This window comes from Colobus angolensis, unplaced genomic scaffold (assembly GCF_000951035.1).
Source record: "Colobus angolensis palliatus isolate OR3802 unplaced genomic scaffold, Cang.pa_1.0 Scaffold8, whole genome shotgun sequence".
Lineage (NCBI taxonomy): Eukaryota > Metazoa > Chordata > Mammalia > Primates > Cercopithecidae > Colobus > Colobus angolensis.
In genome coordinates this window covers 11,620,870-11,646,612 of record NW_012121820.1, presented here as the reverse complement: position 1 = coordinate 11,646,612, position 25,743 = coordinate 11,620,870, and the positions used below count along the sequence as shown (strand labels likewise).

The following is a 25,743-nucleotide window of genomic DNA, read 5'->3' as shown; positions in this document are numbered from 1 at the left end:
ATTTTTTGCATCTTTAGTAGAGACAGAGTTTCACCATGTTGGCCAGGCTGGTCTCGAACTCCTGACCTCATGATCCGCCCGCCTCGGCCTCCCAAGGTGAAGGACCTTTGACTTACCTGCAGTGGACCACTATGGGCCCTGCTTCTGGGGGGTTGAGGAACTTGACCTGGCGGACGAAGCCCAGAAGGCCAGTGGCGTAGCAGGGAACGCCGTGGTCAGGCCAGCTGGTGAAGTGGAAGAGGCGGAGCTCCCGGATCTCATGGTAGCCTTTCTGAGGAAAGAACAGGCCTCTGTTCCAGCTGCTGCCCTCACGTACCCAACCCAGCAACACATGGAGCCACAGCTGCTGCACCGAGGAACCTCCAGCAGGGACAGGGGCCTCACAGTGTTAATAGGTGTTACTGCATAGAGCCATTCTGTGATCAGTTACATTTGGGAAACATGGGATTGTTACAGTGAAACTGATGGCTTTATTACAGGACTTCTCAGAGTCTTGAGTGCTCGTACACACTCTGAATGCCTAGGGGGCCACAGAGCACCCTAGGAGACCTTCTTTTGTTTGCCTAGGGGATGGTCTTTGACAAGTGTTTCATAGGAGGTGTATCGAGTAGAACGGATTTAAAGAAATGTTGGCCTTAAAGACCAAGTCCAAATTGTTTCCAGTGGAATCTGAGGCTTTCAGTGATTGAGGTCTGATGTTCTGTCGTGTTCCAGCCTTGACTATGATAGTCTGTGTGGCTTTCAAAATGTATATAACTTAGTAGACTTCATTAATTAGATTCTTACTTAGAATGATTAGATAAGATATGAAACAAACAAAAGCAGAGCTTCTCTGATTGATGGAGACCGAGTGGGGCCTAGAGCTCTGAGCGGTTCCCCTCCCCTTTCACATTCCTCCACCCCTCACAGACATACACTCCAGGCCCAACGGTGGTCTTCTGACTATTCCAAGGTCAGATCACACTTCTAAGCCTTTGCTTAGACAGTTCCTGCTACCTACTGTTTTTCTGCTTAGCAATCTCCTGCAGATACCCAGAGAGCACTGAATAGGAAGAGTCTGTTTGATTTTTCATTCCTTCAGTTAAAAATCATTTACCAAGTGTGACCTGTGCCCAGCCTTGTGCTAGGTATTAGGAAGGTGAGAATAAAAGCCATAGCTCCTATCCCTGGAACAGCTCATGGCCTTGTTGGGGAGGCAGATGCCCAAGTGGGTAATTCTATTGAAGTGGATAAAGGAGTACCTGCTAACCTGATCTGAGGAGAGGAGAAATCAGAGAACGCTTTCTGGAGGAGGTGATGCTTGACCTGAATCTTGAAACAAACTAATAGTGAAAATAATAGCTAACATTAACTAAGCATTTACTGTGTGTCAGTCACTCTTCTGAACACTTCAACGTGCTAACTTATTTAATCCTGATATAAATCCCTACATTTTTATCTCCACTTGATGGATCAGGACACTGAGGCTGAGCAAGGTTAAGTGACACACCCAAGGTCACAGTACAACTCACAAGTTGTAAAGAGATGATGGGAACCCGGACAGTCTGTCTCCACAGTCTGTACTCTTAATCATTCCAATATACCCATGTGTGAGTATTACCCAGTTGACAGGAGAAGAGGAAGGGAATCCAAGACAAGGGGACAGCATGGGCACAGGCCTGGGGACAGGGCTTAGCATGGCATGTGCAGAGAATCACTAGCAACCCAGGGAATGCTAGAGGCAAGTGGAAGGCAGGCCACGGGGGACCACAGGCCTGGGGGTGTAGGAGAATGGATGAGAGCTGGATCCCAGAAGTCCTTGAATCTACATTAAGGCCTTTGGACTTTATCTCAAAGGCATTGGGAAGCTACAGGGAGATTACACAGATGGTTCCACACAAGAGGAAGTGCATCATGAGACTTGCATTTTAGGAGGCTGCATCCTGCTACATGAAGAATGGATTCAGGTGGGTGGATCGGGGGTTGCAGAGAGGGCACTATTGGTGCCTACTCAGATCCCCATCACTGGGTCAGTGGACTCATTGCCAGCTGCTCTGAGTCGTGGCTGTACACAGCTCACAGTTACCCTCTTCTGAAGAGGACTGTTCTCAGCTGAACAGGAACGCCCTTCCCTGGGGTGTGGCTGGGTGGGGCAGCATCCTCCAGTGACTGATGATAGTCGAGGGAGAATGACCAATTGGCTTGCCACTTGCTCAGTCGGCCCAGGACTGAGGGGTTCCCCGGTACGCGGGACTTTCAGTGCTAAAACCAGTCATGTTCTGGGAAAAACAGAAATTTTTTTTGACCCTAAGGGGGGCCCCTGAGGCCCCTTTGCTTCAAGGTTGGACCAAGTGTGCGGTACCATTCATGTTCCAGGGCTCTCATGGGTTCAGGGGGAAGCAAGTCTCTGCTGAGGCCACATCCTCACTCAGCTCCTTTCCCCACTCCGTCCTGGCTCTCTCACCGCCTTCCGCCTGCAAACTCTCCCTCAACACATGAGCCAGGGCACCTAAACCCCTGCTGCTTCTGGCTCTGCTTCTGGGAAACCCAAACTAACATGGGGCAGGACTAGAGGCAGACAGTCCTGTTAGGAGGGAGAAACCAGAGGCTCAGATTAAGGCCGTGATGGATGAGCTGAAGTGAGAGAGGAGAAACCTTCAAGAATACTTGGACTTTTTTCACGCCATCCTCCAAATCAATTCAGTCTCAAGAAGCCCTCCTTTGAGCTCTTCCCACCTGTGCTGTGATGATTTATCAAGGATCCTCTCTCCCTGATGTGACTGTGCTATCTTCAAGGGCAGACAGCACTCCCTGTTTATTATTTCCAGGTTCCCAGCTCAGGAACCGATTTTGAGCTAAAACCACAGGCAATGTTTGCTGAATGCCTACCTGCGTGCTGTGGAGAGGCTGGCTAAGCCCAGTTAATCCTCAGAGGCCCTTGGGGTCTTTTAAGGGCATCTCCCTGTGAGTAATATCTTCCCTCATGGTTGTTTAAAAGACAAAGAAAATGTAACCCAAGAAAGGACCATAATTCTTCAACATGGTTTGCTAGCTGCAATTCCTCAAGGCCTCCCTGCCCATGTCCCCAGTCACTCATCCCGTCCTCGGGCATTCAACACAGATGTGACAGATGAAACTGGTATCCCACCTGTGTCCTCTTCCTTGGGCCTGTGCTCCCAGGCCTCAGCTGCAGGGACTGTTGGTTGCTACTGCCTCCCAATTGTCCCCTTCTCTGGAGACATGCCCTCAGTTGACAGGGGCTGGCCCACCCTGGAGGTTACCCCTCAGTGGATGGTCCATGGTCAGCAGACTGACTGATGTGGGAGCACAGAAGTCTGGCTTCCTTGCCTTAAGGGGGACAACTCTGTGGCATGGTTTATCCTTGGAGGTTCCCTGGGGATCACCTCTAGGTTAGACTTCACTGGAGCCTCTGCGCTTGGTTGGTGTCTTTCCTTCCCTCTCCTGCTTCCCACTCTCTTAGGAATTTTTCCTGGGAGAGTTCCCTTGATATACCTTATGTTCCTGAATCCTTGCCTCAGGCTCTGCTTCTAAAAAACCTGACCTAAGGCAACATCAAAGTCCCAATGGTTTCCTTCCTCCTAGTGGAGGGAGTTCACAGGCTTCCTGACTTTTTCACCCAAGACTGCGGACTCAGAAGAAAAAGACCCTGAGACTTTAGGAGTCTGGGGGTTGGAGTGGGAGCTTCCGAGGGCAAACAGTATGTCCTAGGCCACTATGTATGCTGGAACAGTACTGTGTGCATGCCGGGCTCTAGTCTGCAGAGCAGCCTGTTTTGGCCCTTGCAAGGACTTGTCCAAGCCTCAGGGGCACAGCTCTCAAAGCATGTAAGTCCTCAGTGCTTTTGCATCCTCAGGCCTGTGGCCATGTTGTCTATTCAAGTGGCTGGTTTTAGAGGAATGGAACCTGTGGTGTAATGGGAAGAGAAGTGTGTTACAGGGGCCAAGGTGTGATTCCTGGTTCTACCAGCCTTGCAGCTGGGCAACTTTGGACAACTGATTTAAACTCTCTGTGTCTGTTTCTTCATCTGCAAAATGGGGATAATAATAGCTCTTACCTTATAGGGTTGCTGGGAGGATTAACTGAGTTCTGTGCAAAGCATTTAGAAAAGTACCTGGTTCAGTAAGTGCTCAGTAAATGTTAGCTATCATTATGATATAATAGTAATGATAGAATAGCAATGATTATATAATACGTTATGAATATATGTATTATTATTTGCAATCACATTCTTGCTCACCAAGCTTGTGCAGCCCTGGCCTCCTTTTAATGTCTAGACCAGCATTTCTCAACCTCGACACTACGGATGCCTTGGGCTGGAAAATCCTTTGTTGTCAGGGGTGTCCTGTGCATTGTGGAATATTTATAAGCATCTCTGGCCTCTACCTACTAGGTGCCAGTACCATCCTAACCCTTCTCCCCCAAGTTGTGTCAACCAAAAATGTTGCCAGACATTTACAGATATTCCTTGGGGGATCAAAATGCCCCCGGTTGAGACCACAGGCCTTGAACAGCTTGAGATCATTTTTTTCCCCCTCCAGACTGCATGTTTTTTCCTTCTGCCTGGGATAGCTCTTCTTTCTTTTCTACCCTGCACTGGTTCCTCCTCCTTCATTCTCTGCCCAAACGCCTCCTCCACTAAGAGGCCCTCTCCTACCACCCATCCTCCTGTGGATTTCTATCTCCATCCTGTGCATATTCCTGTGTGACTTTTATCACAATGTGTTGTTATTTCAGTGGTTTGCTTATTGAATTCAGTTTGTCCAGCCTACTAGATGTGGGATCCATGGTAGCAGGATCCATGTCTGCCCTGATTGCTGATCTGTTGCTGGTGCCAAGCATGGGGCTGGACATAGAGCAGACCCTCAGTCACCACGTGTTCTGGATGAACAAACAAGCCAGTTCTCATGGTGGACCGGCTGCCCACAGCCTCTGGGAAGCTTACCTTCTGGACTGTGAAGGTGCGTATGACATATTCTGCCAGGGGCTCTGTTTCAATCAGGGTGACTTTAATGTCGCCGTAGACCTCCGTGTCATCTGGCCAGTATCGCACACATTTCACCTGTGGCCAAGTGAGAGACAGAGACAGAACAAAGACAACGATGCATAAGCACATGGCTGAGTGTGAGCAGCTGTCTCATCTGGTCGTCCCATTCAAATAAACCCAAGGGTGACTTTGGTGGCATTTCAGTCCACAGGGTTCACAGCTGGCCAGGGATCAGCAAGCTGCACAGGGCTAAGCTCCCTCCCAGAGGCACTAGAGCCATTAGAAATAATTGTAGTACCTTCTTTTGCAAAGCTCCTTGTAATTTTCCAATGCATTATCACACTACGTCATCAAATAGAACAAGGTGAGATAGGTGGGTGTTACTAGCCCCACTTCACAGATGAAAATAACACTCAAGTTCAGAGGTTTGATGACTTGTCCAAGGCCATGTGGCCAGTTTGGGGACTGACTGAGTCCCCTTTCTGCTCTGTCAGGGTGGAGCAGCTGAGTATTATCAGCTGAGCAAAGATGAGAATAAAAGGTGGGAAACAGGAGGTGGAAGCAGAAGTGGTTGGGAGGTGGACATCATTAAGAGGTGGCAGGTGGGAGTCTGGAAGGAGAAAGGCTCTTGGGTGGGGAAAGGATGGCAGGTGCTGGACTCCAGGGGAAGATGCGCAGCTCCTCTCTGACCCTGGACGCGAGCAAGCCTTTCCCCAGTCGACTGTTTAAGTCACACTCATGGATGAAAAAGAGATCATGGTTTTCCCCTTAAAAGAACAAAAGCATGATTACCATTCCGGGGGACGCTGCACGGCCTAGAGTGGCATTTCCCACAGTGTGTTCCGCTGGGTGCTAATAGGTGTTAGGTAAAAAACAAGAAACAAAAAACAAACAAAAAAAGGTTTTGTGGTCAAATGAGTTTGGGAAATGCTGGATTACACAGTTAAATAGGTAGCTTTGCTACAGGACTACTCAGCTTCTTTCGCATGCTAGTGCTAATGTGTTTTGTGTTTTGCGACTCTCCAAAAGGGGCACAGAGGACGCAGCATTTCCCAAACGTATTTAACCATGGAACCCTCTTCTCACTAAGCATCCCGCAGACTAGCATCCCGTGGAACCCACTTAGGGAAACACTGGTATAGTGCAACAGGGCATGGGGGCAAATGGATTCATTGCTTGGTCCTAACACTCAGTATCTGGGTAGCTGCAGAAAGTGCTGAAACCTCTCTGAGCCTCAGCTTCCTATCAATAATGAGAGCTAACATTTACTGACTGTGTACTGTGTCTACCATGGCTCACAAAGTGTTCCGCAAACACTTTACATGTATTATTCTAATGACTTACCAACGTGACTTTATGAAGTAGGTATTATTATCCCCATTTTGCAGACGAGGAAGCATAGGAAAGCTAAGAAAACTGTCCAAGGTCAACTGTTGGTAAGGGACGGAGCCAGGAGGCAAACCCAGGGCACTTGAGTAATAACTAGGAACATGGGCTCCTATGATTATTGTAAGTTGCGGGAATGCACAGGAGGGGCCTGGCACAGTGGTTGACACTAGCAGGAGTTTCAGAGATTGCTTTCCTCCCCAAATCCAATTTAGATTTATGGTCTGTCCTTCGAGGGAGTCTGTTTCCGATGTGGGATACACCGTAGAACAGGCTGAAATTGGCCTCAGAATCCTGGGCTGGCCTTTATGTCCACAGTCGCTGCGCCCTGGGCCTGAGTCCCTGGGGAACAGTCTGAGTGAAGTGACCACGAGCACTGGAATGAGAGTCCACTGTCAAATTTTGTGCCTAGGTTTTGGCTGAGTGACATCAGGGTAGGTACTCTACCCCTTTAGGTCTGTTTCCTCATCTGTAAAATTGAGTGATGGACTAGATAAGGGTGGACTCATGGATAAAGTCTCACCTGGTCCTAAATTCCCATTAGGCCCTGAGATGTCCATACCCCTTTACTGGATTACAAAAGCCCAGATTTTCTCCTTCCCATCATCACAGAGGCCAGAATTCATCTTTATGAATTATCCGTTTCTTACCCAAGCAAAAACTTACCTGCCCACATTTTAGTTAGTTCATATGCTGTGTAGAGAGCCCTTTTAATTCTAGTGTTTGTACACCTTGCCTTTAAACTCAGCAGCCCACCCACACGCCAGAGTTAACCAAGTAGGCAAAAGCAAGCTGGGAATAGCAGTCTCATTTCTAAGCCCCAGGAGGAGTTGAGGACCACCTCAGAGAGAGTTGAGATGGAGCAGAGCAGGAGACCAAGATCTGAGCCCTGAAGAACATCAAGATTTCTTGAGGTCAGGGGAAGAACAGCGGGTAGCAAAGGGTTGGATGCCGCTGAGGTTGAGTAAGATGAGAAGAGAGAAGTGGAGACTGGATTTGTCGACATGAAGGATGCCAGTGATATTGACAATATCACTATTGGTGGGATGGAGGGAGGAGCTACGCTGGGGTGGGTAGAAGAGAACATGAGTGAAGAAACAGAGCCTCTCTGTGAATCTTTAAAGTTTGGCAGAAAAGCAGGAACAAGAAGATATTTTTTATTTACCTTTTCCTTTCTTTTTAAGATGGAAGGTACTGGGCATGATTGTATGCTAAGGGGAACAATTTGGCAATGAGAAAGAGACTTATTTTGCAAGCGAGAAAGGGAAAAATGAAAAAAATTATTGAGTAGAATCTGTGATCCAGGCACGAGGTTTGCCTTTGGAAGGGCAGAGACATGGCTTCTGTTGTATTAGGCTGAACTATAAGAAACAGTTGACATTCGACCATTTGAGTCAACAAAAACAGCCATTTCTTATAGTCAAACCTGACAGCAGAGGAGAAGAACAAGAGGATGGTTGTAGATACAAGTAGGATTGTAGCTTTATGGTGTGATGATGAGGGAGTGCATGACTGATGGTTTTAATTTCCTCAAAATATATGAGATGACATCATCCACGGAGAGTGAGGGTGGAAAAAGGGATGAAGGGGATTTGAAGGGAAAGGACATTGCTTGAATGTGGAATAGGAGTGATGACATCTCCCTTGTAGGTTGCTGTGAGGGTGAAATATTGACTAGGAGGCACTTAGCACAATGCGTGGAACAGAGAGATGTTCGAGAGGGCATCTCCAGCATCCTCTGCCCAGGCGAGTGCAGGAGAGGCTTACCCTGCCCACTTCCACCAGGTTTGTGACCATGACGATGCTGGCAGAGTTCTCCTGCCAGATCATTCTCCAAAAGTCCTTTACGGTCTCCTGCATTGGACCTGACAACAGAGAAGGCAGTGAGGTTAGAGAATGCAAGTGCAAAGCAGCAGCTGAGATTTGCCCCTCTGGTTGGTCAAGTCTCCACACTGGTGAGCAGAAGTGAGGCCGGTGATCCTCGTTAAGACACCAAGTATCTGAGACATGGGCCTGAGACATGTGAGCCTGATGGGGACAGATTAGAGTATGGATGGGGAAAGCCTCATTCCAAGCTCTCACAATCTGCAGCATCTACTGGAAATGTTGGCAGCCTCTCCTCTCTCTTCTGTCCTCCTCCTGCTCAGACCCTTCCTACCAACTCCACGTATCACCTTATCTGGACTGTATTATGGCTTGAGGGAGTTTTCAAAAATTGGGCTCCAGAACCTCCATGACAGACAGGAAGGCAATTGGGGTGGGGGGTGGAGAGAGCTGCTGGGTGCCAGATGCTGAGAACAAAAACAGGAGATGCCTGATTTTGAGCTTGACAAATGCTGGAGGCATTCCTCTAGAGCCTGAACAGAAAGGAAGAAAAAAAAAAAAAAAAAAGACAAGGAGCAGAAAATAGGCTCTGACAGTCCAAAGCAATTTCCTTGGAAATTACTCTTTCAACGTCCTGGGCCTTCGTCATTTTTAAAATTACAAAAGTAATACGTGTGTTTGATATAAAAGTTTGAATACCATTTTTCTACATTTATATGTATATGTGTATATTTACTATAATAAGCATCAAACCTATTATATGTATTTTCTGATACCCTTAAAAATTGTTACCCAGCATAATAGTTTTAATAGCTGCAAGGTTTTCTATAACATGGCGGTCACACACTTTATGTAACCAATGTACCAATTGTTGGGCATTTAAGATTTTTCACTTTTTTATTCCCATTATAGATAACACCGTGGAGAATGTTCTTATATGCGTCATTGTCTATATATATAATTATCTGCGGGATTTTTTTTTTCCAGAAGGGTTTGAAAGGTATGATTACTTTTAAGCCTTCTGAAAACGCACTGCCAAGTTACTTTCTAGGGCAGCCAGCTGCGTGTCTGTTATGGGCACGCATCTATCATGGAGATAAGGTACCATCAGCTTGGGCCTCTCTCTCCTGACCATTTCCAAGTGACAGCTTCTTACTCTGTCACTCATGGGCCTTTCTCCTATAGTGAAACTTGCCACCATTTTCCTTCCCAAATAAACAAATGAACAATCTCAAGGACCTCTGGAGATTCTTCAGCCTACCCCTCTGTGACTTCTTTGCTGGTGGAAACTCATTCCTATCCTCCAGGGCTGTTTAGTGAAAAAGGAGGGTCGGAGTAACAGATATAGGAGGAGAGGACAAAAGCCTTGCATTTAAGAGAGCCCTTTCCCTTGGGACCCCTGAAGCCTCTCTGAGGCACTAGGTGGAGGGAGGGCACTTACCTTGAGTTGCGATGTAGTGCCGAGGTCGATGGTATCCCTGGATAACAGGAGAAAAGCATTGAAAAGTCTGTTGTCAAAGCTTGCAGACAGCACAATATTAATAAACATCCTCTCCGAGTCTTGATTTTCTCATGGGCAAAATGAAAACAGCCTCACTTATTCCCAGAGAAGTGGCAAAGGTTAAATGAGATGTTGCACATAAAGTGTGTAGTAACTCACTAAATGCTGGCTATTCTTGTAGTTACTTGTGAGGTGCCTACATAGGCTTGCCTTGGAGCCAATGGCACTGGGAGCAAAGATTTGATGGGCATCACTTGTCCTTATGCACCCAAAAAGAGGTAGAGAAGTTTTCAGGTTTATGGGGAGCATCAACCACCAAAAAGTCTTTCCTGAGCCATGATTTTATGAAGAACACTGTACAAGACCCTATGGGACACCCAGAGAAGAAAAAGGAAAAAAAAAACAATTCAGTTGTTGACTCCTTCCATTAGTAACAATTAGAAAAAGAAAACTGAGAAGTATCCCACATTGCTTCTCTATGCCAACATTCCTGGGCTTGGAATTGAAGTCCCAGGTACGGAGAAGACCTTATGAAGGTGTGACTTGGGAGACCCATAAAGATACCTGCAAATTCAAAGACCAGTTTCTAATTTCTGTGTACATTTCAGAGCACTACAGTAGGCCTTGCTGTACTCTGGCTGGGGAGTACCCTGCTGCCCCGTAACCTTCATCATTGGAGAAGAGGTTGAAGGTGACCCCTCTTTTGCCTGGGCATGACATACATGGAGTGTCCTTTTTCCAATTACAGTCATATTGAGTGGAATTTAAGTTTTGGAGACAGACGTACATTTAGTGCAGAACACTGAATGCAATTCATATTTGTTAAATAAATACATAAGTGAATGAATGAATAGATGAATAATTTTTTTAAAGAACACAGATGCCAATTATGGACCCTATCAATTGAGAGAGTGTTGACAGTCCTGAAATCCACTTAGCTTTTATGGTTAACCATGTCCAGAGAAAATAAGTCCTAACGTTTGATGGACACCTGCCTTTGTCTTAGATGTTGCTGACCAGTCTTTTTGTGCTGTTGAGGTGGATGAACTGCCTTGAGGCCACTTTCTTCAGGAAATAGAACTGCCATCTGCATGGTTTATGGTGCCATAGATGTGGCATCTCTAAAGTTCTAGACCCACTTTCTGATTCAAAGACAAGTTTCTGAGTCCCTTGTACTTTTCTGCACCTTTGTGTTTCAGTTGCTCAATAATGATTTTGCAGGCACCTTCCAATTGCTGGGCCTGCTCTAGAGTTGGAGGTCGGCACCAATCCAGGGGCAATGTCATGACCAGAACTGTTGGATTAACCACAGTTAATGAACAGCCCCACTTAAAGTCTGTGCTTGAGAAATCCTATGTACTTAGTGAGGTTGTCAGTTTCTTAAGGACGAACACTCCCTACTAAGCTTCAATTTTTTCCCACAGAGCTCAGCACAATGTGAGACTCAGAGCAAATACCCAATAAACAAGCTGTTGACAAACCAACTAGGCAGGCAACATAGCATGGTGATTATGCGTGCCATGGACTCTGGAACTCAGCTGCCTGGGTTTGAACACTGGCTCTGTCCCTTCTAGGGTGTGTGGTCTGGGGCAAGCTACTTAGCCTCATTGTGCCTCAGTTTTAAAATTCACAAGAGCAAAGATATGAAATCAACCTACGTGTCCATCTCAATGGATGATTGAATAAAGAAATTATATAGTATTCAATATGTATATTATGGATGTATATGAAGATATATGTATATGGATATATATATACATGGAGATATATATGTATGGAGATATATATATATGGAGATATATATATATACACACACAGTATTCCATGGTGTGTGTGTATATACACACCATGGAATACTACTAAGCCATAAAAAATAATGAAATCATGACTTGTGCAGCAACATGGCTGCATGGATGGACCTGGAGGCCATTATCTTAAGCAAAAAAACTCTCAGAAACAGAAAGTCAAATACCACATGTTCTCACTTACAGTGGGAGCTAAATAATGTGTACATATGGATGTAGAGTATGGAATAGTAGACACTAGTGGCTCAGAAGGGTGGGAGGGTAGGAGGGTGGTGAGAGGGATGAGAAATAATTTAATAGGTGCAATGTGTACTCTTCAGGTGATGGTTACACTAAAAGCCTATACTTCACCACTGTGCAATATATATAGTAACAAAACTGCACTTGTACCCCCTAAATCTATAAAATTAAAAAAATTAATAGGGATAATGGTATTTACATCATAGTGTTGTTGATCAGATTAAATGAGTTGATATATAACAGTTACTATGTGCCAGCCACTATTCTAAGATTTAACATAAATGTCTTTGCTATTGTTATTTTATTGTTTATTTGGCAAACATTTATTTACTGAGTGCCTATCAAGACTAAAAGTGTATGCAGGCCTCTCAGGGGATACTGGGATGATGAGACCTTCTTTGTGTTAATGTAATAACTGAGCCCTTCCCTGTGACACAGGTGGTAGGAGGACCTATCCCTTCCTCCAAGTCAAGTGGACAGGGCTGCTCAGGCTAAAAGAAAGAAGTAAACCCAAGGGTTTTCTTGAGTAGCTTTGGGAATAGAAAATGGTCCCCTAGATCCTGGAAAGATGCAGTTTCTCAAGTCTACCCTCTTCTGCCATCCCCATCACTCATTCCCACAGCCCTCATCCTCCCTGGCTGAGGCCACAGCACTAACCTCTAGCTGGCCTCCCTGCCTGCAGTTTCACTCTGTAGCCTTGCTGCTTCCTAACCCCATGAGCTTCTTCTTGCACACTGAGTGTGTTATTTCCCTGCTTGTAAGCCTGCAGTAGCTCCCTGTTGTCTGCATGGTAATGCCCAAATGCCTTACCTTGGGACTAGTCATCTGTCTCCATTTTCATCTCCAGCCTCACCTCCAGTTGTCCCTCTTTGTCCACTCCTAAAACTGCATGCACCCTGTGCTTCAGCCTCACCAAGCTGCTCTTGAAATATGCCCTCCTCTGGGATGCAGAGCTGACTCCTTTCTTCTGAGTGGCCCAGTAGGGCTTTGTATATGCTCAGTGAATACAATTCCATGTGCTGCAGTAAATTTTATTTTGTACTTTTCTCCTCCTGGGCCATGGGACATGCCAGCCAGAGCTGGGTGCAGTTTTCAGCAGTCTGGTTGGTGAAATACATGCATGAATGTTTTTGAGCTGAAGTTGGAGCATCCTCTTAATGCTCAGGCTGGAAGAAAAAGAGACCCTGGAGGAAGCTGTGATTTGGAAGATTCTAATGTGCTTGAAATTCAGTGAGATAACATTCTGAGCAAGAGATTCACATTTTAGTTGTGGAGTTAGCTGGCTTGGATTCTCTATTTTGTGAATTCATTTGTTTGCACATTCACTGTCGATCAACAGGTATTAATTAAGCACCTACTACTATGTACAAGGCACTAGAAATACAAAAGTGGACCCGATGAATGTGGACTTTGCTTTTGAGCAACTTGTAGACATCAACACTCTGGGGTAGAGGCTACTAATGGGAAGATGTGGGGACTCTGTGGAGCACCCGTGGGAATTGAACAGCCAAGGAGGGCACCTCAGAGGAAGTGGTGGTTGATTGGCTCCTTAAGCCTGGTTTGTGCATCTTGACACCTCTTGTCATTTCCATTTCATCCTTTCTGTGATGTTCCCAGTTTCTCTACCATTCTTTCATCATCCACTGGTTCTTGCTGTCCTTCAGAGATAGGGATCACATGTCCATCCAGAGGCCTTAGCACTGGCTGTTCCCCGTGCCTGCTATGTCTGCCCCCAGGTAACTGAGTGGCTTGCTCTCTCACTCCATCCAAGCTTCTGCTCAGTTGTCAATCACGTCTGTGGAGAGTTCATCTCTGACCATCCCATCAGCTTCTTTCCACTTTCTCTGGCTTACTTTTCTTTAGAGAACTTATCACCAAATAGCACACTATTCTTTCTTCATTTACATGCTCCCCCAGTTGAATGGGAGCTCCACAAAGCCAGGGCTGTATCTACCTTGCTTATGGCCATGTCCCCAGCACCTAGAAGTCAGCCTGGGCTATTGGCCTTGAAAAATTCATATTGACTGAATACACGCATGCTGTGTGCCTGTTCCCACGCTGCATCTGAGTAAAGAGACCCTCCTTGGCTTCCAAAAACCCACGCAGTCCCCAAAGAGAAAACATTCTAACCACGAGACTCCTCAGCAAAGGAGATAAAAGGAAATGTACTGCTCAATTGGGGCTCCTCTGGGGATTCGCCAAGAGTGAGTACAGAAAACTTCCTAACCTTAAAAGAACTTTGAGTTCATTTAAGTCCCACCTACACAGCACGCAGATCGACTGCAAACCAGCACTGGGCCTGCCTCCATCTGTCTGTGAGCAATGGGAAAGAGGTTTGCATCCAAAACGCATTTATCTCTCTCTGCACTCATGCATCTGTTACTTACTGGGGACCCAGATACGATATTTATTTCCAGGCTGGTAATTTATAACAGATTTAAGTGGCCAATACATTTTCGGGTGTGCAAACAAACCTGCCAGCAGGATGGTTCAGACAGTAACAGACCACGGCCTCCGGAGGCAGAGACAGGGCTGGCCCTATTCAGCTCATTATCCCAATGGAGTTATTTTAATGAATCATCAAGATCCAATTGTAGAGAAATGATTCTAGCGTGGGCAGTTAGCTCATTAGAGAGCCGGGAAGGATTCTGGCTGGGTTGGAGACCAGGGTGATGGAGTGAGGACCGAGTTAGCTGTCTGGAGTACTGTTTTGCCAGGAATCCAAATAGAGGCCCCAGGAATTTTATCTTTGCTGGAGTATATAGTTGGTTCACAATTAATGGAGTTCCTCACTCTTCACTCTATAGTAGTAACGGTGCAAGGAGTTGCTTGTGGTTGGTTATCTTCCTTTTGTCCCTCCATTTCCCCTTTTTCCTTCCATGGTCTGCTCTGTATGGATCGCACCATGGGCTCCTATGCTTTCTGCTTCAAATTGGGTTTAGTCAATGGGGAACAAAAGCAGGAGCTCAGAGACCAGGAGGAGGTTGGGGCATATGTTGTTCTAGGTTCCTCCCTGCCAGGTCACCGTGGCTTGCTTGACCTTGTCACTCAATCAAGGGCTTCAGTTCTTGAAGGGCAGCCCTCTCTCATAGCTACTGTCTTCCCTTATCTGGGTCTAGGGCTGGTAAGGACTCCCTACTATTGTTAGCCTAGTGATACTGCACCCTACCCTACTGGTTTCTCTTAATCCTGTTCACATCCTTATTAAACTTTCCCTGGGTACCCACTTTGAGGAAGCCTGTGTTTCCTTTTGGGATCATGACAGATACTTAACATCAGTTATTGCACACTTGTGGGGTGGCACCACTATCTCATTTTATAGATATCAGAATGAGTAAGTAATTTACCCAAGATCACAAAGCTAGTAATCACAAAGGCCTGGATTCAACAGCCAGGCCTTCGACAAAGACCAGATTCATGACTTGATTAGCCCTGGATTCTAACCACTGAGATTCAGCCCGGAGTTCAATATCCCATAATAAGACAGCATGAACAGAGGCCATTTGCCCTGTCTGCCTAACCTATTACAGACAGAAGAAGGAAGTCGTGGTGTGTCCTAAGTGGGCAGAGAATTGAAGTTCAGTTGTGTGACCTTGGACAGTGCTCTTAACCTAGAGCTCTGGTTTCCCTGTCTTTAAAGGCTTGAAACATGTCTTGTAATCATGAAACAGGAAAGGAATCAGAGGCATAATTAGCAATAGTGTTGTAGAGATTAACCTAACACTGAAAGCAGTTTCATTTGTTGCCTATAAAATACCAAAGTGTATCTTGGTCCTGACTGTAGTCAGATGCTCATTCAACTTTGGAATGAGTGCCTATCTAGGAAAATGACTTTTGCTGGGGGATTCTAGTCAAATGATGAATGCCAGATACAGAAACTCAGGCATGCCAGGCCCTGTGTGGGCTGTGGTCCTTAGGGTCACATCCACGCAGCCATAGACAAGGTCGAGGAGAAATGGAGGAATCAACTCAACCTGCATCAATATATGCTGACTCGGTCCTTGCTGTGTGTTGGCTACAAGGGGGTGTCTGGTAGTGGGTGGGGAGGGGAAGGAGAAAGAGTGCTAAACTGGGAGCCATTCAGGTCTAGTTCCCATCCTGGTTCTGCCCCTGACCAGCTGCATGGCCTGGGACATATCTGTAATTTCTCTAAACTTCAGCCCTCTCCATCTGGAGAATGGGAACGATAACACCTTCTTTGAAGGGTTGTGAAGAGGTTTTGATAAGCTGACTTACTGAAGCCACCCATCATAGGACCCAAGAGTGACTCATTAAGAGCCAGTTGGTGTTGTCGTTGCTCACTGTGATTATTAAAGACAGCAGGGTATGGTGGGAGAGGTACTCTTGACTCAGATTTCTGCTCCTTCCTTCCCTACCTCCTAGCAGTATAATCCTGGACAAGTTATATAATTTGAAGAGACTCGCTTACTCATCTGGAAATGGGTAGTAATGGTACTTACCTTGTGAAGTTGTGATACTAGTTAAGGTGATGTTGGTACAATGAAAGGTGATCAGTAATTCTTAGGTTACTATAAACCCTTCTTGCCTGGATGACTCTAAGTCATCTTTCAAGGCAGAACTGAGACATCACCTCCTCCAGGGAGCCTTCACTGGCTACTTCCCTTTCCCACCAACTTGAAGCATTGATTTTCCTTTGTGGTCCCACAGCCCCTGCTCTGTGAAAGTCTATTTTCTTATCTGACTCCCTCACCCTTTTAGGTCAGAGACCTGGTCTTAAAAGTCAGTATTTCCCATACACTCTGTGTATGCCCTGTGTTTGTGAATTGAATACTGGATGTATGAGGGAAAGACTGCTGGCATGATGGGTGCATGCTCAGAGTGCCCTGCTCTGGGCTGGAGAAAAGCTATTGAGAACTGGCCATCTCCTGTGAACTTTCCTGGGAGGGCCATGGTGGCAGAGACAGTGTTTATCTTCAACTCCACTGAAGTTCCAGCCCCAGTTCTTGGCCATGTAGTAGGCCCTTTGTTAATTAGGGTGTAGTTAGGGAAACAGAAATCACTCTAGATGTTTCAGACAGAGGCAATTCAGCATGGGGAGCTGGTTACACAAGTGATGGAGGAGCCAAGATGCCAAACAGAGAATAGTGGGGCAACCCAGACATCAGGGACTGCAGGAGGCTGCAAGCAACCCTTAGAACTCGTGGGATAGCAGGAGAGGGAGAAATAACCAGAATACAGAGTCCAGAAATAACCAGAGCCCCAGTGGGCTGACTGGCAGGAGATTGGACTATGGCAGGCCTGCTTGAGGAAAGATGGAGCCACAGACAGGATACAGCCACTGCTGGAGCAGCTGCCCAAGGAAGGCAGTGAGACAGAGAATACATTGCCTTTCCATCATCCTCCAGTCTCTGTCTGTCTGTCTCTCTCTCTGTCTCTCTCTCTCTCTCTCTCTCACACACACACACACACCGGCAATGCGAGGCAGAACAGGGAAGCACAATAAATAGATCTGAGGGCAAACAGTCGAATGACCAATACAAGGCTCAATAAGTATTTGTTGAGTTAATAACTCACCTGGCTTAGTCTAGATTAAGGGGGAATTCACAAACTGCACCACCACACTTTATAGCCTATCTGTAAATACATTTGAGAGTCTGGGGGACCAATGTGAATCTCTGTGCCATTCTTCAAGACCCATGGGCTGTGAGCTGAGGTCCTGAGAAGCACGGCTTGAATCAGTCACATTGGGTTGTCCTTCTGACCCCAGCAGTCATGTTCTTGCTTAGCAAATGCTCTCACTTCCATCCATACCCTTCTTGGCTCCTGTTTGAGTTTAGTCCCTTCCTCAGTCGTCTCTGGAATACTGGAGCAGCCCCTTTCCTTATTGGTTGTAGTTGTCTTGATTCCAGAATTTCTTCCCTCTGATCTATCTTATCTTTGGTAGCAGATAAATCATCCCAAAGCTCAGTTCTGAGCTGGTCACTTCCTTGATAAAAAATGTTTAATAGCTTCCTCTTGTCTGTGGGATAAAGTCCCACTTCCTAAGCCTGAGCATTTAATTGTCACTGATGTAGCCCTAACAGTATTTTCCACTGTTCCTGTTACATATTCTCTGCTCCCCTCAAATGGAGCTGCTATGTATCTCCTTGCCAGTTGCTTGGCTTGTGCTATTCTCTCTAACCAGAGGCCCCTCTTCCCTCTCTTTGATTTTAAATCATACCTGTGCTTGAAGCTTTGGTTTACATCATATTTTGCATTCCTGATGGGAGAAGTGATATTTTTCCCTACCTCTGAATCTCTGCAGCATGTTATCCGTACTTATGACAGTTACCACTTTCTACTTTGCCCTGGAATTATTGATGTGTGCGTTATCTGCCTGCTAAGGTTTTAAAGGGTAGAGACCATGGTATTTTTTGCATTATGGTTCCCATAGCATCTAGTATACATTTTACAGTAGGCACTTTAAAATTTTTGTGGCATAAATGGTCGTGCGTTTATGTGAATGAATGAATGGATCGACAGACATATATACAAATGAATAAATGGGGTGAATGAGTAAGACCAGTAGTTGTCTTGAGGCTCCATACAGCAGGCTACTACAACCAGCCTGAAAGAGGATACAGCGTAAGACGGACAGTCAACTTGGGTTACACTAGTTCCACGTATCAGGGAGGATCCAGACTGCTCTGGAAGGACCACCTTCTGGAGGAGAGTTTGGGGTAAACCATAGATCTTGAGCCTGCAAAAGCCAGCTCCAGCACCCAGCCCCATTAAGACACTCACGTCAATGTAGTTGGCATTGATGTAGTCAGAGTGCGGGTCTCCATCCAGCACCAGCAGTCTCACCCGGGAATGGTCGTCTGCAGAGAGAGCAGAAATCAAGGGGATGGCTGATAAGAGGCCCTAGGTGAGGAGGCAGCTATGTCCTCCTTTAGAGCTACTGTTTATTAATGACGGCAAGGCATATCAGGCATTGTGCTACTCTCTCATCTAACTCTCAACACTACCCTCAGTTACTGTTCCCATTTACAGATGAGGAAGTGCAGGCTCAGGGAGGTAAGCACTTCTCATTTTTCTACCTTCCCTTCTGATTTTGTCATTACCTAACTGAATTAGTCACCTGTTTCTTTAGATCTTAGTGATTTAATCATTAAAACGGGGATGGAAATACCTGCTTCATAGGACAATGTAAGAGAGACCATATAAAAACGCTCAGGACAGGAGAGTGTTGCATCTGGATTAATACACTCCATTTTCATGTTGTTTAAAAACAAACAAGTTTACCTATCTTCCACACATGCACAAATTGCATTTTCATTTGCCCCTTGGAGTATTGTTGTAGATAGATTGTCAGCCATATATTGTTATCAATACTATCATTAAAGTGAGGCTGACTAAATCATTGTAAAAGAGGTCATCAATAACTAAAAATCGTGTTAGAGAGGATACCTTTTCAAACACAATCTAGACATAAACAAGATTTGCAGGCTTTATTTGATAGCATGCTTACTTCAAGTAACACCAAATGAAAATCATTAAAAGAAAACTAGCACAGCAGAAGAATCAGGATAATCCTTTACAATTAATTAAGCGAGCTCTGACACGCTAATAGACACACACAAGTGGAACACTGGTTGGGTCTGGTTGGGGGGAGGGACCTTGGTTTGCTACCCAGGTCACTGTGCACCTATCACTGTGCAGCTACTGCATCCTAATTCACCTTCCTCTAGGGCAGGAATGGGGTCCCTAAGAAGTGGGCTGGAGAACTCTGGACATCCCCAAGGGTTTTCTGGGAGTCAAGGAGGTCAGGTCAGCTTATCCTCTTAGAATGATACAGCATTCTGCAGTTTACAAGGCACATTTATTTGCAACTAACCAAAACCCCCTTGAGAACTGGGACATTATGCTTTATTCCCTGCTCCATCCCCTGCACCTTTAAAAGGTCCTGACATACAGCAGGTACTCAGTAATACATGGAAGAGGTATAATTGGATGACCTCATTGGGTTCTCACAGTGACCCTGCAGGAGAGAAGTAGGACGGGTTCTGTTAGCCCTTGTTACAAATGAGGAAACTGAGGCTCCAGAAAGCCTGACTGGCCACATGGTCACTGAATGCTAGAGCACAGAGGAGTGAAGTTATCTTAACTCTGAGTTCAGTCGCTCCTGCTTCCAAAGGGGTGTAAGCATAATGTTAGAAACCACCTCAAACATACTCAGCAGAGGGAATTAACTAGAGAAGTGGTTGCCTGGGTGACAGAAGAGTTAAGCAGCCAGATAGAAGACAGTGGAGAAACTCAGAGATAAGGAGCAACAATGAGAGACTGCCTGCCCTTGGGCTGAAGGGATGGAGGGAGGTGGTGGAGTGCACAGTGCTCAGGAGCTGGGGCCACCTGCTGGAACCTGAAGCCACAACGGGATTCTAGTAGGAGCTGGAGATGAGGAGGTGCTTCCCTTACTGCTAAGGAAGGCAACTGTAGTTGTAATACCCTGGCTTCTCCCTTTCTTCTTCTCTGCAGTCTCCCAGTGCGTGCCGTTGGCCAAACCTAGACAGCTGACAGGAGAGGCTGAAAAATGCAACCTACAGGGGTCAGTTACCTGCAATACACAGTAGAGTGGGAGAAGGTAAGGAATGGGTCCTGTTATGGACAGACGGGCCTAGGGCTGGTATAAGATACACCCCATATCTGTCCATTCATTTAAGAATCATTCATTGAGTATCTGCCATGTGGCAGGCAGGCACTGTGCTAGACAGCCAGTTATACTAAATGCCACTTTTCTTATTCATCGAGGGAAAAGTTTCAGTAGAAGCAACTAGAGGGAGCAGGTGGGTGGTCTAAGCAATCCCTTTGGGTGGGTGGGAGAGTGGAGTGTGACATGGGGGAGGTGTTTGAAGTTAACCTTTATTGAATTCATGGTACGTACCAGAAACTTTACATACATTATCTCGTTCAATCATTTATGCCTCAAAATAGCTGTATAGGTTATTATAAGGATACCAGAATGATACGGTATTATGAGTCTTCCCATTTCACAGATGAAGGCACTGAGACTCAGAAAGATTAAGCACATTTCCAAAGTTATGCATCGTGTGAGTGGCAGAGAGGACTTCTCGATTACGATTTTCTGACCCTGAAACCCTACTCCGTCCACATAACTTGCTGCCCCAGAGCCTCGGGCATCTCACAGACACTACAGCTAGAGTCTGTGCAAACAGTTGGTCCCTAGTTCCTGCAGGATTCTAGCCCCGAAGAGGACTCCCTGGGGGACAGCCCATCCAGCAGGCTGGAATTCAGACAAAGCCTGGCACCTGACTCTCAGCCCAGGGCATCAAGCCTCTGTTACCAGCAGTTCCAGAAGCTGTAGGCCTTAAAAAAGTGAAAATGCACATTGTGTTTTCACTCAATGGTCTCATTATGACTTATTGATTCAGAAATCTCCTTTATTTGTTGAGTTATGCCTCCCTGGGGCCCACAGCACTGGAAACAGAGATTCTGGTTTAAAATGTTGAAAGGGAATTTTTAAAATATAAAATGAAGTTGAAAAACCAGAAAGCAAAAATGATGAAAAACAAAACAAAAAGAAACAAACTTATTTATTCTAGTTAAGTGTTCTTACAGATGAAAGCAATCTCTAGCCACCAGATGATGGTGTTTGACAACATCTCTCCTTCATTTATTAAGAACTTGTTTACTGCATACCTACTCTGTGCCTGGCTAGTTGAAGGGATTAAGAAAGTGCTGTCAAATGTGATACTCATGCTTAAGGAGTTTGTCAATTTAGTGGAGACAGACTATATGCAGAAGCAAAACTTCCAAATCTAGAAGATGGGGAATAGAGGGCTTTGTGTAGTGACATGTGAATGAGGAATTAAAAATGAGTAAGGTTTGGCCAGTGCACAATGAGGAAGTCTTTCCATCAGAGGGAACTGCTAGAGTGAAGGCAGATATCCTGAAAAAAGCAAGCACAGTTGGGGAGCTGCAAGAGTCTCCTATCCTGGGAAAACAGAGTGTGAGGGGAACAGCGATGGGAGGGGAGACAGAGGAGGCAGCAGCGGGTGTTTCATTCAGAAGGCTCTCCATGCCCTGTGAAGCCACGGAGACCCAAGGAATCATGCTGGGCTCTGCAGGGCAGCCTAATACAGTGTTTCTTTTCTGGGACAGTGGAAAGGTGCTTTATTATGATGTTACCAAAATTCATGCCTACACAGCTAACTTATGTCAAGTGAGATAAACTTTTAATATATGATGTGAGATACGGAGCTGTGACCAGATTTGGCTTCAAATGTTAGCTCCATCACCTAGCAAATCAATTGATCTCTCTGAGCTTTGGTTTCTTTAACAAAATGGAGCCAATACTATATGGCACGAGACGATTAAATGAGAAAAATAGGTGTGAAAAGTGCTAGGACGTGAAGAAATGAGAGGACAAGCCGCAGACTGGGAGGAAATATTTGCCAAACACATATCTCAGAAAGGACTTGTATCAAAAATACACAAGGAACTCTTAAAACTCAGTGAGAAAACAAATGATCTGTTTAAAAAATGGAGGAAAGATCTGAACAGACGCCTAATCAAGGAAGATATACAGATGGCAAATAAGCTTAAGAAAAGATGTTTAACATCATGTGTCATTAAGAAATTGCAAATTAAAACAACAGGATACCACTACATACATATTAGGATGGCCAAAATCCAAAACACTGACACCACCAAAGGCTGGGGAGGATGTGGCACAGCAAGGCCTGTCATTCACTGCTGGTAGGAATGCAAAATGGTACAGCCTCTTTGGAAGGCAGTTTGACAGTTTCTTACGAAACTAAACATACTCTTACCATACTAGGATCCAGCAATTGCACTTCTTGGTATTCACCCAAATGGGGTGAAAACTTATGTCCACAGGAAAACCTGCACATGTATGTTTATAGCAGCTTTGCTTAAAATTGCAAAAACTTGGAGACAACCAATATGTCCTTCAATAGGTGAATGGATAAACAAATTGTGGTGCCGACGGTCCCTCACTTAGGATGATTAGACTTAGGATTTTTTGACTTTATGATAGTTTCAAAGCAACATGCATTCGGTAGAAACCATAATTTGAGTACACATATAATTGTTCTGTTTTTAATTTTTGCTACAGTGTTCAATCAACTCCCTGACATATTCAATACTTTATTATAAAATGCACTTTGTATTAGATGATTTTGCCCAACTATAGGCTAATGTAAGTGTTCTGAGCATGTTTAACATAGGCTAGGGTAAGCTATGATGTTTGGCAGGTTAGGCATATTAAATGCATTTTTGACTTATGATATTTTAAACTTATGGGTTTATGGGGATATCACCTCACTGTAAGTCAAGGAGCATTCATTATATATCCATGCAATGGCACACGGTTCAGTGAGAAGCAGAAATGAGTTATCAAGCCACAATAGACATGGAGGAAACTTAAATGCATACTGCTAAGTGAAAGAAACCAATCTGAAAAGGCTCCATACTGTATGATTCTGACTATATGATATTCTGGAAGAAGATAAAACTCTAGACAGAGGAAAAAGATCAGTAGTTTCCAGGCGCTTGGGAGGAGGGAAGGATGAATAGGTGAAGCACAGAGGATGTTTAAGGCAGTGAAACTGTTCTATACAATAGTGCAATAGTGGATATACGTCATTGTACATTTGTCAAATCCTACAGAACTGTACAACATAAAAAGCAAACCCGAATAAACTGTGGACTTTAGCTAATAATAATAAATCAATATTAATTGTAATGAATGTACCACAATAATGCAAGATGTTAATAATAGGGGAAACAGTACGTGGGTGGGAGGGAGTACATGGGAATGATATACTTTCTGCTCAACTTTTCTGTAAACCTAAAACTGCTCTAAAGAAAAAATGTTAGGACAATGCCTGGTACACAGCAGGTGCTTAATAAATGATGGTTTGGGGGCTGAATATGAGGCAGGCAGTGAGCTAATAGCAGACATACTTAGAAACTTGGGGCTCTCCATTCGCCGTCTGTACCAAATACAGATTCATCTATCTGCAGAGGCAAAGAACTATTGTGTGTGTTCACTAAAGGGTGGAATTCAGCTGCAGGTCCACCAGAAAGGCATCGCAAGGAGTGGCAGTGTCCTCATGGTTTATTTATTCCTTTTGGGAGATGCTAATATTATTCTGTGTCCCCTTCTTCTTCTAACTTTATATAATTAGAAGGATAAAAAATCGTGTTTACCCACACGCACATGGAGAAAGATGGGGCAGCAGGCGATGGGAAGGCGTTTATACGAGGTAATTTACAAGCAGCCCAGAATGTTCATTATGCTCTATCTACATTTTGCAAGCTTGAAAAACAGCTAATTTGGTACTCCTTGTTTGATATTCAAGACAAGGAGAGGAGTTAAGAGTCATGTAGAGGAGAAGCAAACTCCTCAATGAGGCAAGAGGAAGGTGCAGGTGCCTGGCCCCCCCGGCTCTCAGCTGAGGTGAGAGATGGGCAAGGGCTGGCTATGGGAAGGAGGGAGCTGGTGGCAGAAGGCACAAGGGAGACATGGTACCAAGACACAGATTCAAAGAGCTCCATTTAACACAAGTCTAGGGGAACATCATCACTCAGCTGCAGTCAATCTGCTTTTCCTTGCTTGAAGTCAAAGACCAGTGGTATGTTGGTAAATGTTTAACAAACAGCTCCCTGTGGGAAAAAAGGCCCTGATCAGTAATATCTGCTGATTTCTGTGGTGTAAATACTCCCACCATGACCGATTTCAAGCTATCAACATAGCATCAACCAGCTCACAAAATTCCTGAAAATTTAACAATCTGCTCGTGCAAGCTGGTATGAGTCAGCTACAGAACACCACTGACAGAGGACAAAGCCTAGCACACCCCGCAATGTCTTGCATGATCTGATGGTTTGGGACCTACTTCTCTCTCCAGCTTCACATACTGCTCTGATAACTGTGGTCTTCTTTCAGTTGCTCAAATGCACTATGTTCACTCTGACCACAGGGTCTTTGCATGTTCAAAGACCACCTCCATCCAAGCTGGCAGTTGCGCCTGGATCCTGGGCTCAAATTCTTCGTCTCCTCATAGCTGACCCCTCACTACACCTGTAGACCCAGCCTATCCCTTCCTAAAACTGGCAGCCAATTCTTGCCTTTAGCAGAAGGGATGTTATGGATTGGGTGGGGTCTGAAGGCAGACATGAGGCTTGTCACACCCTAACCATATCACCTGGGGCAGGTTACCACCTCCCCTGAGCCTTTATTTACCCAGCTATAACATCCAAATCATATATATCTATGCAGGCTTGCTGCAAGGATTAAAAGATGTAAAATATGAACCCACCTGGTATGCTGTAAGAAATTAACACAAATATATAAATTCAGTTTTGTTTTTATTCTAGACCTGGGCCAATAGCATCAGCAGCACCTGGGAACTTGTTTGAAATGGAAATTCTTGGGCCCCAGCCCAGACTCACTGAATCAGAACTGTGGGGTGGGGCCCAGCAATGTGCATTTTAATATGCCTTCCAGATGATTCTGATACACCTTCAGGTTTGAGTATACAGACCAATGTTTAGTGATTTAGCATAGAGATGCTCTGGTTATTCACTTCAATCTGTCTTGGGAAAGACCAGAAGATCTTACTGGAAACGGGCCATAAGACTAGAGACTCACCTTGTGCCAGGTGGTGGGGAGCAGAAATTTACCTGTGCGGAAAGTGTAAGATGTTCCAGGCACTTACCAAATGCCATAGGATGCTATGCCGTTTGATTCTCACAGTAACACTATGAGGTCTATTATCATCATCCCATTTCATGAATGAGAAACTCAAGGCTCCAAAAAGTTTAATAACTCAGGAGAAGGTATAGGGATAAGGGCTTCCTTTTAGAGTTGTAGGGTCCTTACTCTCCTGGAACCGTGAGATCCATGACCTCCATACCCTGCTATGCCACACCTCTCCAGCTCCCACTTTCCTCCAAATTCTTGGACTCCAACATTGGTCCTCATCCCACTAAGGTCTCACGGCCACCCCAGATAG

General features: G+C 45.2%; 1 protein-coding gene across 1 annotated transcript in view; it reads right to left on the bottom strand.

Moving 5' to 3' along the window:
* PTPRT (protein tyrosine phosphatase, receptor type, T) overlaps positions 1-25,743 on the bottom strand; it is a 714,397-nt gene that overhangs the window by 35,188 nt on the left and 653,466 nt on the right. Inside the window, exons 15-19 of the mRNA XM_011929203.1 lie at positions 18,485-18,561; positions 9,636-9,672; positions 8,138-8,235; positions 4,943-5,059; positions 117-271 (exon numbers count right to left, since the gene is read on the bottom strand). Coding sequence (XP_011784593.1) covers positions 117-271; positions 4,943-5,059; positions 8,138-8,235; positions 9,636-9,672; positions 18,485-18,561 — 484 coding nt within the window. The remainder of the gene's footprint in view (positions 1-116; positions 272-4,942; positions 5,060-8,137; positions 8,236-9,635; positions 9,673-18,484; positions 18,562-25,743) is intronic.